Source organism: Spinacia oleracea, chromosome 2 (assembly GCF_020520425.1).
Source record: "Spinacia oleracea cultivar Varoflay chromosome 2, BTI_SOV_V1, whole genome shotgun sequence".
Classification (NCBI taxonomy): Eukaryota; Viridiplantae; Streptophyta; class Magnoliopsida; order Caryophyllales; family Amaranthaceae; genus Spinacia; species Spinacia oleracea.
Genome location: NC_079488.1, coordinates 5,557,351 through 5,573,069, shown reverse-complemented (window position 1 = coordinate 5,573,069; position 15,719 = coordinate 5,557,351). Strand labels below are relative to the sequence as shown.

General features: G+C 37.6%; 1 protein-coding gene across 1 annotated transcript; it reads right to left on the bottom strand.

The window, feature by feature from the left end:
* Nucleotides 1-7,908: 7,908 nt before the first annotated feature.
* Nucleotides 7,909-11,400, bottom strand: LOC110805972 (putative calcium-transporting ATPase 13, plasma membrane-type). The gene has a single exon (XM_022011605.2). It carries the CDS (start codon nt 11,122-11,124, stop codon nt 8,071-8,073), a length of 3,054 nt encoding a protein of 1,017 aa, XP_021867297.1. The 5' UTR covers nt 11,125-11,400; the 3' UTR covers nt 7,909-8,070.
* Nucleotides 11,401-15,719: the final 4,319 nt, after the last annotated feature.

Below are 15,719 nucleotides of genomic sequence, written 5' to 3'. Positions count from 1 at the left end.
TTTTAATCACCCTTGACAGTAATGTGAAACTATGGTCTCTATTAAATTCTTTCTTGACAATAGAGACCTGGCAATTAGGGGAGATAATGAGCCTTCAATAAAAACCAGATGCTCCAGATAATGTGTCAACTCAAGCAATTAAATATAATTACAGCTTATGACATATTGGGTATATATATAATATATAAATTTTGAACTTTGTAACAATGTTGAGGGAAACTATACCCCCGAATGTTTGATGAAAGTATCTACCATTTGACAATCTAGGAATAGGTAGGTACACAAGGTTAAGCTTAAGTTGTTTCTAATGAGTTTCTATTCTCTCCAACCTTCTTCCAGACACATGTTTTTTTCCCATACACAAACTTGTAAACCGTCTGTTTATACCACTCACAACACCCATCAGACGATTAAGGTTGTTGCCTAGCATGAGAATAGGAATGTTTGTTGGACTTTAGTGCTAAATTAGCTGCAAACAGAACCTCAATTGTTTAATCAAGGTTGATAATGGATTTTGGTTCATATGTGGTCTGAATTGAAGATGCAGGTCTGTTCTTTGGATGTATGCTAAACGGTAAGAGAAATGGTGGGAAATGTCTTAAAGATGGTTGCAGATTAAAACAAAGTACATAGAGTAACAAATTAGAATAAGCTGATAAGACATTTCAGCTTTAAGAGAAGTTTTTTTTAGTTTTGTCCAGGTTTGGAAAATTATTTTTGAAGAGCTAACATGATGTTGTGTGGGGATATGATGTGGGATATGATCCTCCTGCTTAACTTTAAAGCTGGTGGAAAATGTTGAGAACTTAATTGTAGATGACAAAATAAACATGAAAAGCTAATATCAACATATATAACTGAAATGCATCTGAAGTGAGATACATTGGAATAGTGAAGGGCGAACTTGAAGAACTCGAAAGAATTAACACCATTAGTATTGGCTGCAAATAAGCGGCCAAGGACATTCTCAACAAATTTAGTAGAAAGGTCTGGAGGAATATGGTGAAGAAGGGTAGGCTGAAGTGGTGCATCAGGAAACAGATGGTCACTTATAATTTGAGTGATTCAAATGATTATTGTTGTTAATTTTCCTTTGATTTTAAAATGTGTTCATCATGCTTTGTATATATATATATTTGACATATTAAATTTTCTTTGCAGATTATTGATGATTCAAGTGGTAATGGTAAAATGTAGATCAACAAGTTATCTTGAACCTAAGCTAGCATAGCAATAGGTTTACTTGATAATTAGTTCGTAGTCAGGAAGTAGTTTTTATTTAGTTTTGGACTATCTTGTAGAAAAATGATGTTAGGAAGTTGTTTTTTTTTTTAACATATTGCTTTTATTTCAGTTTGACTAGGCTCTGCAAATTAATTTAATGTATGAATGATTGTTATCACTTTTTCTAAATTAATCAAAGCACGGCGTTACGTTGTTTTATGATAATGTAGTAAATTGATACTTGTATTTGATTACTATCATTTATGGTCGATATATATTTTTATACATAATTCATGATTTTAGATTAATTGATATATATATATATATATATATATATATATATATATATATATATATATATATATATATATATATATATATATATATATATATATATATGTATTGAAAAAAATATATGATGCAAATTGTGACGCTCCAAAGGGTCTAAATTATTTTGGAGGGAATGAGGAGAACTCGCACGAAAGTAAACGTATAGGGACTCTAATAAGAGTCTATATATTTCGGGTGTCTAAAGCGTCTCTATATGGTTTATAGTGGCGGAGTAATGTGTCTATAAGCGTGCAAATAGTGACGCTTTTTGCAGTCTAAATATTGCGACTATCTATAGAGTCCCTATATCCCAAATAGTGGCGGCGAAATACATAGAAATTTTGCAAATTGTGACGCTCTAAAGCGTCGGTAAATAGCGGCAATGAAAATAGCGACCCTGTCCCAAAGCGTCGCTATGTGAAATTGCGACACAATTTTCCGTCGCAATTTGACCCAAAAAGCGTCACATTGTGCCGCGTTTTTTTGTAGTGTACCTTAAGGGCGATTCTAGTTGGTCAATCTTAAGGCGGATCCGGACGTGCTGTGGACTATCTACGGAGGGACGACACTTGGAGTCCTAAAGACTTGTTCTTGTTCGGTTCGGGCGCAGCTAGGGAGGGCACGCAACAAAGAGTATGCATCTAAACTATGCTAAATGATTATGTGTAAATAATATGTTTTCCTGGCTTTATGGTTTTTCCGCATGATTTATGAATTGTCATATGTATCATAACCTAACAGGACGAGGGTTGTGCCGCGCGAGAGGCACGAGCAGCAGCGATGCAACGGCACGAGGCTCGTGCTTGCGGGCCGAGTGAGCCGGACGAACAAAGGGAGAGAGAAAGAGGAGTGTTGGGCAAGAAAGAGAGAAAAGAGGGTTTATGAACTTTAGGGGCTCATTTAATGATGGGGAGTCCTATTTATAGGCTCCCTAATCCCTTGATGGGCTAGGCTTAGGGTATTTGAGTTGGGCTTAGGAATTAAATGAATTAGGCTAGCTTAGGATTTAAATTAAACTGTTTGGATTGGGCTTGATTAATAAAACGAACTGGACTTTTTATTTAAAACCCGAAGCTTTAAAAATCATTTGCAACTCATTTAATTTCCCGACTCAAGAATTGAATTCGTTTCGTAATTAATTAAAATAATAAATATTCTAATTAATTAAAATACATTAAATACATTTAAATATTATTTAAATGCTAATAAATCGTAAAATGCTTTATAAATATAATAAAATATATTTATAAATATTATAAAAATACGAGGTATTACAAGAGTGGTCGAATATTTTGAATGAGAGGAGAGAGAATCGGGCAAAAAGAAATAAAGGGGGCGAATTTCCCAGCAGGTCCGGCCGAACTCCTTAATGTTCGGTCGAACTTTCGGCGAAGTTCGGTCGAACTGGAAAATTGAGAGCTTCTATTTCCCGACTAGTTCGGCCGAACTTTTACAATAGTTCGGTCGAACTTTGCTTAAAGTTCGGTCTAACCTTTGGCAAAGTACGGTCGAACTCTATTTTTTTGAGTTCCTAATCTCAGAAAAGTTCGGCCGAACAGAAGGAAGTTCGGTCGAACTTTCCTTCAAGTTCGGGCGAACTTATTGAAAAGTTCGGTCGAACCAAAAATTCTGGGGTTCCTGATTCTCAGAAAAGTTCGGTCGAACTTTCCTTCAAGTTCAGTCGAACCTGAGGAAAAATTCGGCCGAACTCAAATTTTAGGAGATTCTGATCTCAAGCGGGTTCGGCCGAACAATAAGGAGTTCGGTCGAACTTTCCTTCAAGTTCGGTCGAACTTCTACAAAAGTTCGGTCGAACCCCAATTTTTGGAGATTCTGATCTCATGAACGTTCGGCCGAACAAAAAGGAGTTCGGTCGAACTTTCCTTCAAGTTCGGTCGAACCTAAGGAAAAGTTCGGTCGAACCCACTTTTTTGGAGTTCCTGATCTCCACCTAGTTCGGTCGAACAATATGGAGTTCGGCCGAACTTCTCCATTGTTTGGCCGAACTTGACCTGATTCAAAACAAGTCCCCCCTTTCCCTTCTCATTCAAGCCATGCATCATATACTCAAAAACCGATGACTAACCACAGCTCACCAAACACCAAAAATGACAAAAAGTAAAGAAATGAAAGAAAAAACTAAAGGACAAGGGTTAGAGATCACCGGGTTGCCTTCCGGAATCCGGAAAGCGCTCTTTTAACGTCACTAGCTTGACGCATCTTCACGGAGAAGATCAAGTAATTTCTTGGAGATGTGTTGTGTAAACCGTCCCAATGTGGGCTCCTCCGAAATACTTTTTCACTCTATGACCGTTGACCTTGAAGAAATCACATTTGTCTTTGTTCCAAAGCTCCAATGAACCATAGGGCAACACTTTCTTTACCTCAAAGGGACCGCTCCACCGGGATTTGAGTTTTCCGGGAAAAAGCTTCAACTTTGAGTTGAAGAATAGGACTTTCTCACCTTCTTGAAAGTCCTTCTTTGTGATTTTCCGGTCATGATATTCCTTAGACTTGGCCTTGTAGATGCTTGCCGAGTCATATGCGTTCATGCGCGATTCCTCTAGCTCATGCAAGTCTAGGAGCCTCTTCTCTCCCGCACTCTTTAGATCAAAGTTGATATGCTTGATGGCACTTGAGGCCTTGAATTCCATCTCTACCGAGAGGTAGCAACTCTTCCCATACACGAGCTTATATGGTGTTGTTCTAATGGGAGTCTTGTAGGCCGTTCTATAGGCCCATAGGGCATCATCAAGCTTCAAAGCCCAATCCTTACAGTTCGAGGCTACCGTCTTCTCAAGAATGAGTTTGATCTCGCGGTTAGAGACCTCCGCAAGACCAGTTGTCATAGAATGGTAGGATAAGCCTCGCATTTGGATGACACCATATGTAGGTGTTCCCTTGCGAAGATATGAAAGGCCCCATGAAGTCAATAGCCCATACATCGAAAATTTCAAGCTCAAGGATGGGATTTTGAGGCATTTCATCCTTCTTGGAGATATTCCCAACTCGTTGACACCTATCACAAGTCTTCGCAAAAACCCAAGCATCCTTAAAAAGAGATGGCCACCGTAGAAGAGATTGCAAAACCTTTGCCGTGGTTTTGGAGGCACCCATGTGACCACCACTAGGTGAGGAATGACACATATGAAGAACACCTTGAATTTCATCATCCGGAACACACTTTCTCAAGAGATCATCAACACCTCGTTATATTGACGATGCAATAGAAGGGAGGATACAAATATTGGTGATTCATTCACTCATATATCGTCATTTAAATTGACAATTTACCTAAAGAAATTCGATTTTGTGATGATTCGTACCCTGTAGAAAAAAAAAACAGATTGAATTTGTTATTAACATAGACGACAGATTGAAAATCAAATTAAAAAAGACGTTCACGTTTCTAGTATTTTAAGTCTTGTTCTCTTCACCTGGACTGGTCCGATTTTTCTATTTTCTGACTTGGTTTGATCTGATATAATATTTTATGTGACTGATCTGATCTGATCTGATCTGATCTGATCTGATAATAGTATGAGTCAATTGGTCCCTAAAAAAGACTAATTTGCCCTTTTCATCTTCGTAAATTCTTACCCCAAGTCCAACCCCCCTCTCGGCATCTCTCCTCTGGTCCACCATTGTCTTCAATCTTCACTGCAGCTTCTACTCTCCTCTGATCTTGTTGTGGGCCCAATTACATGTCGCCAATTTGGGAATGGGACACCAGATTGCTCAATCAAACCTTTTCGAATTCAAGAATTTTAAGGTTGATTTTAATTCCGTCAATTCAATTTATAATAATGTTCATTTGCTAGTATAATTATCTTAATTTTGTTACACTTATGTTTGCATTTAATGATTTGTATCCAAAATTGGGAGACTTTGATATTTGAATTACAATTATGCTAAAAATTTACTGATATGCATTCAGAATTGAATTTGATATTATTTGAATTCACAATTATGCTAAAAATGTAAAAGCTATGGTTTTCTGCTACTTGATTTTATCATTTGATAGGGGAAATGTATTTATCAATAACCAAGAATTATGAATAGTGCAAATTACATGACATTTTCATAATTGAATGGGTAAGAAAATTTTAAAAAGGTGGGGAGAAAAAAAATGAAAAAGAGTGAATTTAATTAATAAAATATGAGTTTAAACGAATAAAAGTTTAGCTTAAATGAATAAAAACTGACCTTAGATGTATATCTTGAAAGTCTATTTATTTATGATTATGCGATGTGATTTGTACAATTCATAAGAAACAATTATTAATTTGGAATCGCCCTTTTATAGGATATGTATAGTTTGTGTTTTGCGGGAAAGACCGATACTATGGAGCTTTGTTAATTAATTAAATCAAGTTCCACCAAAGTTATGATACCTTGGGAGGAATAGCCTTGCCTCGAGATGTGAGGCTAAGGTATTCCCGGCCCTACGACCATAAAAACAAGAAGAAAAAAGAAATTAAAGCTAAGACTTAGGACACAAACATCTTGCAGGATTAAGACTTAGAACACAAACATATAATTTGTCTTTGAAAGCCAAATGAAGAAGAATGAATCTTTGGATCATGTTGGTTATTTGATTGTTGAGTGTAGGAGCTTTAGTTTTGGCCCTAAAAGGTGGGCACTATTTAACTACCTCCGTTTAGAATTAATAGTTAGATAATCACGTTGATCGTGGGAGGAATTAATTGTTACATTGATCGTATAACTTGAGCAAGTATTCTAGTGTCATGACTCATGACAATTGGTTTTGGACGAAATTAAGTATGATACTTTCATAACTTTTGTAAAGCATGATTGAAGTGTTCTATAATTGTGATTGTCAACCCATATACGAACTATTTCCTCCGTTTCAAGATAGAGGTATTAATTTGACTTTCTACACTCTTTATATACTAACTTTCACCATCATTTAATAAAAAAATTAGAAATATATATTGAGATTAACACAATAGCAATTAGAAATATGAAATTTGTCTTTACATATTAGTAATAAATGCAGTCAATGTTAGTATATGAATAGTGTAATAACAATATGATGCATCTATTAAAGTGTTGTTTGGTTGACATGAAAAACCGTAACTTCCTATAAAGTGGAAGGTCGTGGTATTTGATTTGCAAAAACATGGGAAGTCACACTTTCTACAAAATGGAGGAATTTGCTTACCTTTGTTCCCCTAGGTAAGTGGAACTTCTCATAGGAAGTTACTTCCTTTGTTCAACCAAACAACATTTTCTACTTCCTAGGAAATGCTAGTACGTGGAAAAATCTTCTTCTTAGGAATTTTTACTTCATATGATCAACCAAACGTTACCTAAGAAACGGAGTAAGTAGATGGTAAGACTTGGGTTCAACCCCAAAACTAAAGAAGAAAATGTGGTATGAAATTTCTTCTGATATGGTTCCTTAAAGAGCAGTAATTGTGGTGAGAAATTGGACATATAAGCATCAAGCTAGTTTTAAACTAGTAAAAGACTTTCTGTTGTTCAACTAAGATGTATGATGGCGATATTTTTTTTCTTTTTAGACACATAATCATATTAGTTGATGGAAAGTAGGAGCTATAATCTATATAACAAACATGGAAATTGTTCACACATTTGCGTATTTAGCTGTCTGGCTGTCTTTGTCTTTTAACAGTTTCTGATCAGTTTCAAAAACAAGTGGAAAATACAGCAGGATCAGCTGAACTTTCACCAGTTTTTAGTACTGATGTCTGATGACTGATGGTGTACATACTAACCGTCATCCTTGTCTCATGATAGTACGGTTCTGATGTGGATTTGAATAGCTATGGTCAAGATTCAAAGCCAACATCATGGTTCGAGTTTAGTGTTGTAGACAGAAAATAAGTTTTACGTAAAATGAGTCTATTAGGCTTATTCTTTGTCCTGTTAGGACAAGTCATATATTTTAATGCTTTGGTAAGATCCTACACGGTTTGGCTAGTCCCTTAAGGATTGAAGTTTACGTGTAGAAAAAATATGTATTTGCCATTTTATTATATTAGTATACTTAGGTGTTTGTTTCTATCGTAGTTTAGAATTCTTACATGGTCTATATAAAGGGCTTTAGGTTGTTATTTTATTTAAACACAGTGATTGAGATTAATAGAGTTTTGAGTTTTGTTATAAACTTAGGAGAGTAGGTGAGATGCTTATTTGCCCATATCCGTTTGACCAAATTGTTTAGTTTAGGACAGGTTTTGTGAAGTTTGTTACACCGAGCAGAATCATATCAGGTTCACTGAGTTATTATAGGTTTAGCTTCCTATTTGTCATTCTCAGCATTATCTTTTGCCATAAAAACACTCGATAAAGAGAGCACAGTACAAGTACAAGAAAATGACTGCTATTCGCATAAATATATTTGAACAAAATAATTCACTAGCTCTTTACTTACATACTTATATAATGAATAAAGAATCTCAAACAATCAAACAATGTACATATTTCTGGTAATCCTAACTGTTTTTTTAGTGAATAATCCTATTTAGTTTAGTTTTTCTTCTTCTGCCATTTGATGTAGCTGAAAAATGGTTTTTCTGCAACAGGTATGAACTTTACGAGCCACCCTAGAGGCCAAGAAACCGCGGCAATCCCAACACAAACACCCCACTGTCCCCAATTCAACCTTTCTGTATTCGCGAATTTTTTGAGGAATTCAACCATAACCACCTGCAACACAATAGTCACACTAATAATAGCCAAGAAAAGCTTGTTCTTGTGTATCCCTTCGAAGATGTTCTTCTTCTCCAACTTCCTCGCGTTAAACTCATTGAACACCTGGCACAACACGAACGTATTGAATAACAAGGTATCCTTCACCTTGCTTCCGACCCCAAAGATGGACTCTCCCTTAAACTGTAGGGTCAACAGGACTGCTATCTGGTATAAAGCTTGAGACATCAGGTTTCTCCACATTATGTTGGTGATAAGTGGGTCGGTTCTTCCAACGGGTGGTTTATCCATCAATTCTTTTGCCGGTTTCTCTGTTGCGAGAGCTAGTGCACCTAAGGTGTCCATAATCAGGTTGACCCACAAGAGTTGGACCGCGGTTAAAGGTACCTCACCTGCTGAAACTGCTGCTACAAAGTTGATTGTCAGAGCTGCAACGTTTACTGTCAGCTGGAATTGGATGAACTTTTGTATGTTGTTGTACACACATCGCCCCCAGTTCAAAACCGTTGCTACCGAACCGAAATTATCATCCAAGATGACTATATCCGAACTCTCTTTGGCAACTTCGGTCCCTTGTATTCCCATAGATAGCCCTATATCCGCCTCTTTCAGTGCCGGTGCATCATTTGTGCCGTCACCGGTGACTGCAACCACATGACCCTTCTGTTTCAGACACTGCACCATGAGAAGCTTGTCAAAAGGGGAAGATCTAGCCATGACGCGTATTTTGTCAACTCTCTCGATTCTTTCCTGCTCCGTGTAGCCCCGAAACTCCGGACCTTCGACGACAGCATGACTAACGTCATCACCGGGTTGTAAGATCCCACATTCAACGGCGATTGCTCGTGCTGTGAAAACGTTATCCCCTGTTATCATCTTGATGTTTACTCCGGCTTTTTGGCAGTCTTGAACAGCTTTTTTAACCCCGGGCCTACACGGGTCCTTGAGGCCCACCATTCCTAGCAAGGTCAGCCCGTCGTCTGTGAGCTTTTCTTTTTCGACTTCTTTGTGAGCAAAGGCAATGCAACGAAGGCTGCTCGCCGCCATGCTTTCAATTACCCGCTCCAAAGTTTCCCTTGCATTACCATCCATACTTGTCAGATTTCCTGATGCATCATAGTAAGAAGAGCATTTATCTAGTATCATTTCAGCTGCACCTTTCCAATGTACATAAACTTTATTGTTACTTTCCTTTCCTTTTATTAACACACCACTTCTTTTCTTCTGTGAATTAAAGGCTTCCACATGAAGGATTTCACAGCTCTGTTTCAGCTTCTGCATGTCCATGTTGAGGTCCAACACGGCCCAAGAGAGTAGGGCCTTCTCGGTTGGGCTGCCCGAGAACTCGTAATCCGACCCGGAAGAAGAAGAACCCGAGTAGACGCTACCCGTAGTGTTTAACCCGACTCCTTGTTGGATGAATGTAAGAACATCTGCATCAATAATGTCAGAGGCTTTCCCCTCTTCTTCTAAAACAGGTTTTTTCCCTATCCAGACTTGTGTAACTTTCATCTTGTTCTGAGTCAGGGTACCCGTTTTGTCTGTACAGATGACGGTGGCGGACCCCATTGTCTCGCACGCCGAGAGCTTACGGACCATAGCCTGATCAGCCATCATTCTCTTCATCGAATAAGCGAGCGTCAACGTGACGGCCAACGGCAATCCCTCGGGAATCGCAACGACAACGATCGTAACAGCAGCCGCAACAATTCTAACAACAACATTGAGTATATCATTAACACTCGTACGGCTTCCGTTGAACTCTCTTCTTCCATTCTCGTCTGTTGTATGACCTGTGAAGTACCGAACAAGCAACACTACAAGTACGAGGAAAGCAACTCCCAAACCGAGCTTACCGATAGAAGAAGTCAGCTTATTAAGCCGGACCTGTAATGGCGTTTCTTCATCCGTTTTGCTGCTTACAGAACTCATGAGTTCTCCCCATGTCGTGTTCATCCCTACCGCGGTAACAACCATTTTACCATACCCGTCTGCAACTTTCGTCCCTGAGATCAAGTACGGGTTCTGAACCCTGTCAACCCCGACATAGTCGCTCTCCCCCGTCATGCTAGACTCGTCAACCTGCAACGAGTACCCGTCAGTAAACAACCCGTCAGCCGGTACTTGGTCTCCTGTCTTCAAACACACAATGTCTCCAACAACGATGTCAAAGATCGAAACTTGTTGTCTCCTCCCACTTCTTACAACATCAATACTAATGTTGTTGCTTTGTTTTGACAGTTTCTGAAACTGTTTACTCTGTCTGAAATTACTGAGAGAAGATACAATGATGACAAGAAAAACAGCTACAAATATGCTTCCACCATCGTACCACCCTTCTTTCGGTCCTTTTTGCTTGATACCGAACCCGAGTGATAAAGCAGCACAGAAAAGAAGAATGAGAATGGTGAAATCCTTAAAAGCTTCCCATACAAAGTGTAGAAGCCCTTGAGAAGGCGGTTTCTTGTACGTGTTTGTGTCAAAAACTTCACGGCGGTTTGCAAGGTCTTGTTCATCGCCATTAATGCCGGTTTCCAGATTTGTTTTGAGAGAAGAAGCAATGGTGGCTACCCCACCAGATTGTTGAAGTTTTTGGAGGTTTTTCTGTTTGGTAAGTTTGCTTAGTGAGTTTTTATCAACATTTGGAAAATGTTGATTTGTTGTTGGTTCTAGATTCAGTATTGTATAAGAAGAAGAATGTGATAATAACTTACACTCATTGACATTGTGTATCCTTTTCAAGAGTAATGCTCTTGAATAGTAGATACTAGCGAAAGCCCGTTGCCACCTTTTGCTAGGTTTGCTAAGGGTTTCGGGTATCTTCAGTAAAACCTCGATGCAAACTAAGCTTGTATGCAACCTGCTCGTCATGTATGATTTTGTCTGGTCTGGTCTGATCTGAATGTTTTCTATGAGTGTTTTTTTGTTTTTTCTTGTGTGGTTTGATATGGTCTGATTTTTCTGTTCAGTATGTATGAATTTTTGGCTACTGGATAAGGGTTGACGCTTAGAACTTGAAACTACTATATATTAGAGTTTGATTAAGATGTAAACAAGGGGTAAAGCAATGTGATGAAAGGCTAGCTTCGAAAATGTATATATGTAATGCAGTAATGGTTTTTGATGTTTGATGAAAATATAATTGTACAATTATGTCATTTTTATAGTAGTAACTAGTACATATGTAGATTTAATTTGGGTGTGCATTTCCTGGAATGTCCGTGGAGATTATTTGGATGTGAAGTTACTCGTGCTACAGTTGACCCATTTCTTTTGAATCGTATGAATGTTTTCTGACGTGTAGAATGACTATTTGCTGGGGTGGGCCCCATGTTGGTAAACAGACGTGTTTTTCCTTTTCCCTGAAGCCTCGTAGAAGGATGATGAAAAAATGAGGAATGGGAGATGGAGGGTAAAACAACTAAAGATGTAGCCTCGTGTAAGCTCATACACTTTGAGAAATTACGTGAGGATTCAGTGTTTGAGGGGAAAGTTTTCATGGTTAATGAAAGCTTCAACATTCTTAATTTGTAGTTCCTCTCGCGGGTCATTATCATGTTCTTCATAATGGATTGGTGGATTTCTCAGACTTTTAGAATCGAATCGTAGAATCGTAAGATTCTACAAACAAGTATAATCAAGATTTTATTCTCAACTTTCATTTAAAGTGTTTCTATTATAGGTGAAAAACTTAATAATTGAAATATATAGTGGTTTATTAGCTATATAAGCAATAAATTAACGAGATTTATCTATTTATAACTTTCTCATCATGATTTAAATTTACAAGGTTTTCGCTAGTCAAGAAAAAAATGTAGAATTGTGCATAATCGTAAATCGAATCGTTAACTATATTTGAAACGTAGAATCGTAAGATTTTATGATTTGAATCGCGATTTTAATAACCATGTTCCCGGCCATTCGACTATTGTTAATTGTTAGTTAATTGTTAGTTAATCGCATACGAGTTTAAGCCACATATTTCGCTTTCCCAACAGAACCCGTCCGGAATTACTGGGCACGATCACGGTCGTTACTTATTTTGCTATTTACGATGATAATGGTGGATCTTCAATAGTTTAACTAAGGGGATCACTAGAAGAATAAACAATAAATATGTGATTTAAGACCATTATACTTAACATTTAGGGTGACATATCTTGAATAGTTTAACTAAGGGGAGGTCAGTAGAAAAATTAAGCAATAATATACTATAAATTTATACTCCCTCCATTCCTTTTTGTTGTACCCATAAGGAATGTTGGGGGTATTTTAAGAAAACTGAATCTTGGGTTGTATTGGGATATGGGTAATGATTGGGTGTAAGAATAATGATTGTGTGTAAGAAAAAGAATAAAGTAAAGAGAGAGAAAGTATTAAATTAATTGGGGAAAAAGTAGATATTTATTAAAGTATTGAAATAAATCAGCAAATAAATTCAGTCACATGGGGCCATGGGACCCATCTGAGATTACATGGACCAATAAGAAAGCAGCAAACAATGAATCACGTTTTTTTGGCTGGAAATTTTGGCCAAACTATTGACTTTCACTTTTCCCTCCAAAATTTTCCCAAAATAAAAAAACAGGGGATTACATTTTTCCCTCCAAATTTTTGAGGGGTTGTAAAAGTGAATTCCCTTTATAAATAGGGTCACTTTCTCCCACAAAAGAACAAAATCTGACTAAAACCAAGTTCAATAAATACACCAAAATTTCTTCCTCAATTCAGCATTAAAGAGCAAAAAAACAGGGGACTTAATGGCTTCAGATCAAGAGGATGACGATTTCCTCGGTTTTTCTGATGATGAAGGCGACGGCATTAACTCCGATTCTGACTCGGGGGAAGGTGATGATGCTGCTGACTTGGTACAAGCTTCTCAAAATACTGCTGCTGAATTTGGGGACATTGGGTTTAATGAAGATGTACCAAACAGCACTGAATATGTACAGCAAGTACCAGAAGTAGAAGGGGAAGGGCAGCAGCAAACTACCAACTTTCAAGAGGTACCCTTTCTTTTTGATTTGAACTTTCCACCACCATCAGAAAATGCATCACCTCATCATCATCAAACAGCAACACACACAACAGATCATCACAAGCCAAGGACTCCAAGAATAAATAATGAATTGAGGCTAGAAATATTGGTGTTCCTGCTCAATAGAAAGATTCCAGATTCAGAAACTTTGTTGTATGGGGCAATAAGGGATGCAGTCATAGAATATGATTACACCAGAAAAACCATAGGCAAAATATGGGACAAAGCAAAGAAACAGAAGGCAGCAATGAATTCATATATTGTGCAAAGCCAATATCACAGATGTGGAAGGAAAAAGGTTCAAGTCTCCTATGACTCAATTGCATAAATAGGCATGGGGGACAGAACATGCATCGTAGATCTTGCAAGAATGCTGAATTTGGGACCAACAACAGTATGGAGGCTCATCAAGAGGAAAATTATAAAGCCACACTCAAGTCCCTTGCATCCGGGCATTTCAGAAGCATGCAAAATGGCAAGGATAAGGTGGGCAATCAGACTGATAATGGACTACACTATACCACAAGAACCAACATATTACAGCATGTATGACTTCATTCATATTGATGAGAAGTGGTTTTATTTGACTCAAAAAAACCAGAGAGTTTATCTTGCAAACAATGAACCCTATCCACACAGAAGTGCAAGTTCAAGAACCAAGATACCAAAATTCATGTTCATGGCAGCAGTAGCCAGACCAAGGTGGGGTGAAAATGGGGAATGTGAATTTGATGGTAAAATAGGCATATTTCCATTCACAAATGCAATTGCAGCCAAGAGGACATCAAAAAGACTCAAGGGGACCATTGAAACAAAGCCAGTGAAGTCTGTAAATCAAATAGAGACAAGGGCAATGATGATCAACAACCTACTTCCAGCAATCAAGGCCAAGTGGCCACCACATGAAGGGGAAAAGGTCATCTATATCATTCAAGATAATGCAAAGGCACATATATTGCAAAGTGATCCTGAATGGCAACTACACTACAAACAAGATGGGTTCACTTTTGTGTTGACTCAACAGCCAGCAAACAGTCCAGATTGCAACATCTTGGACTTGGGATTTTTCAGGTCAATACAATCACTTATGCACAAGAAAATGCCTAAAACTGTGGAGGACTTAAGTGGAGCAGTGTATGATTCTTTTAATGAGTTGCATCCTAAGACATTGTCTAATGTGTGGATGACATTACAGTTTGTTTCTAATGAGATTCTAAAACACAAAGGCAACAATGATTACCAACTTCCACACAACAAGAAGAAGATTTTAGAAGATGAAGGCAGGCTGCCAGAGCAAGTCAAAGCACCTATATGGGCAGTTAATGAATGCATGCAACTCTATGATGAATGGAAAGCAAACCAGTGAAGCAAAGTGAAAACAATTAGATAACTTTTTGTGTTTTGGGGACATGTTTTTAAAATGACAAGTAAAACCAATGTGTCACTTTTGTAAGCTTAAATGCAAGCATAACATGTAGGCAAAACATTTTGTAAGCATATCTTTTGGAAGCATCAATGAATGAATCTCATGTTTAAGTTTAGTAAAGTTTTTTTTCTTCATTCTTATTCACATCAATATAGAGTAATCAAGGCAAGGCAATAAACAAGGCAGCATTGGCAGAAAAAGTACAAGGCACAAGAGGTAAGGCAGCATTGGCAACACTATAAACAAGGCAGCATTGGGTTCTTAAGAACAAGGCAGCATTTGCAATATCACAACTCTAAACACATCGGCTTCAAAATGGAAATAAATAATAATATCACATCATTTTCAGATGGAAATTATTCCCATTTTGAAACCGATGCGTCAAAAGATGTAATTTTGACAAAAACAATCAATTCATCATTGATAACACATGGAATATGCCTCACATAAACAAAGAATCATAAATATCTCAGAATGTCCCCAAAAATTATTGAATCAAACCCTTTCCAATTAAACTTAGCTCCTGAAAAACATCATGGATGCTATTGGTGCATGAGTTTGATTGAAAAACAAAGGGTTTGACACTCATAAAATGAAGACTCATCACAGATCACAAGGCATAAGTACAAAAACTTTATCACATCACATCTCTAAACACATCGGCATCCAAATGGAAAGAATGCATATCACATCATTTTCAGATGGAAATTCTTCCCAATTGGATGCCGATGTGCCAAAAGATGTAATGGACAAGGAAACAAGAACAAAGCAGCAAAAACAAGGAAGCAATGAACAAGGCAACATCATTGAATCTCAGTTAAGTTGTTTTACATCATTGACAGATTTGTTTCTAAATGATTTACAACCTCACCACCAATTCACCAAAGGGGATACTAGATCAATCAATGATGTGACATGATCTGTATTCCCTTTGGTGATTGGTGGTGAGGGACATGTTTAGAATCAAATATCTCAGGTTATCAACACATACATCACAGAATA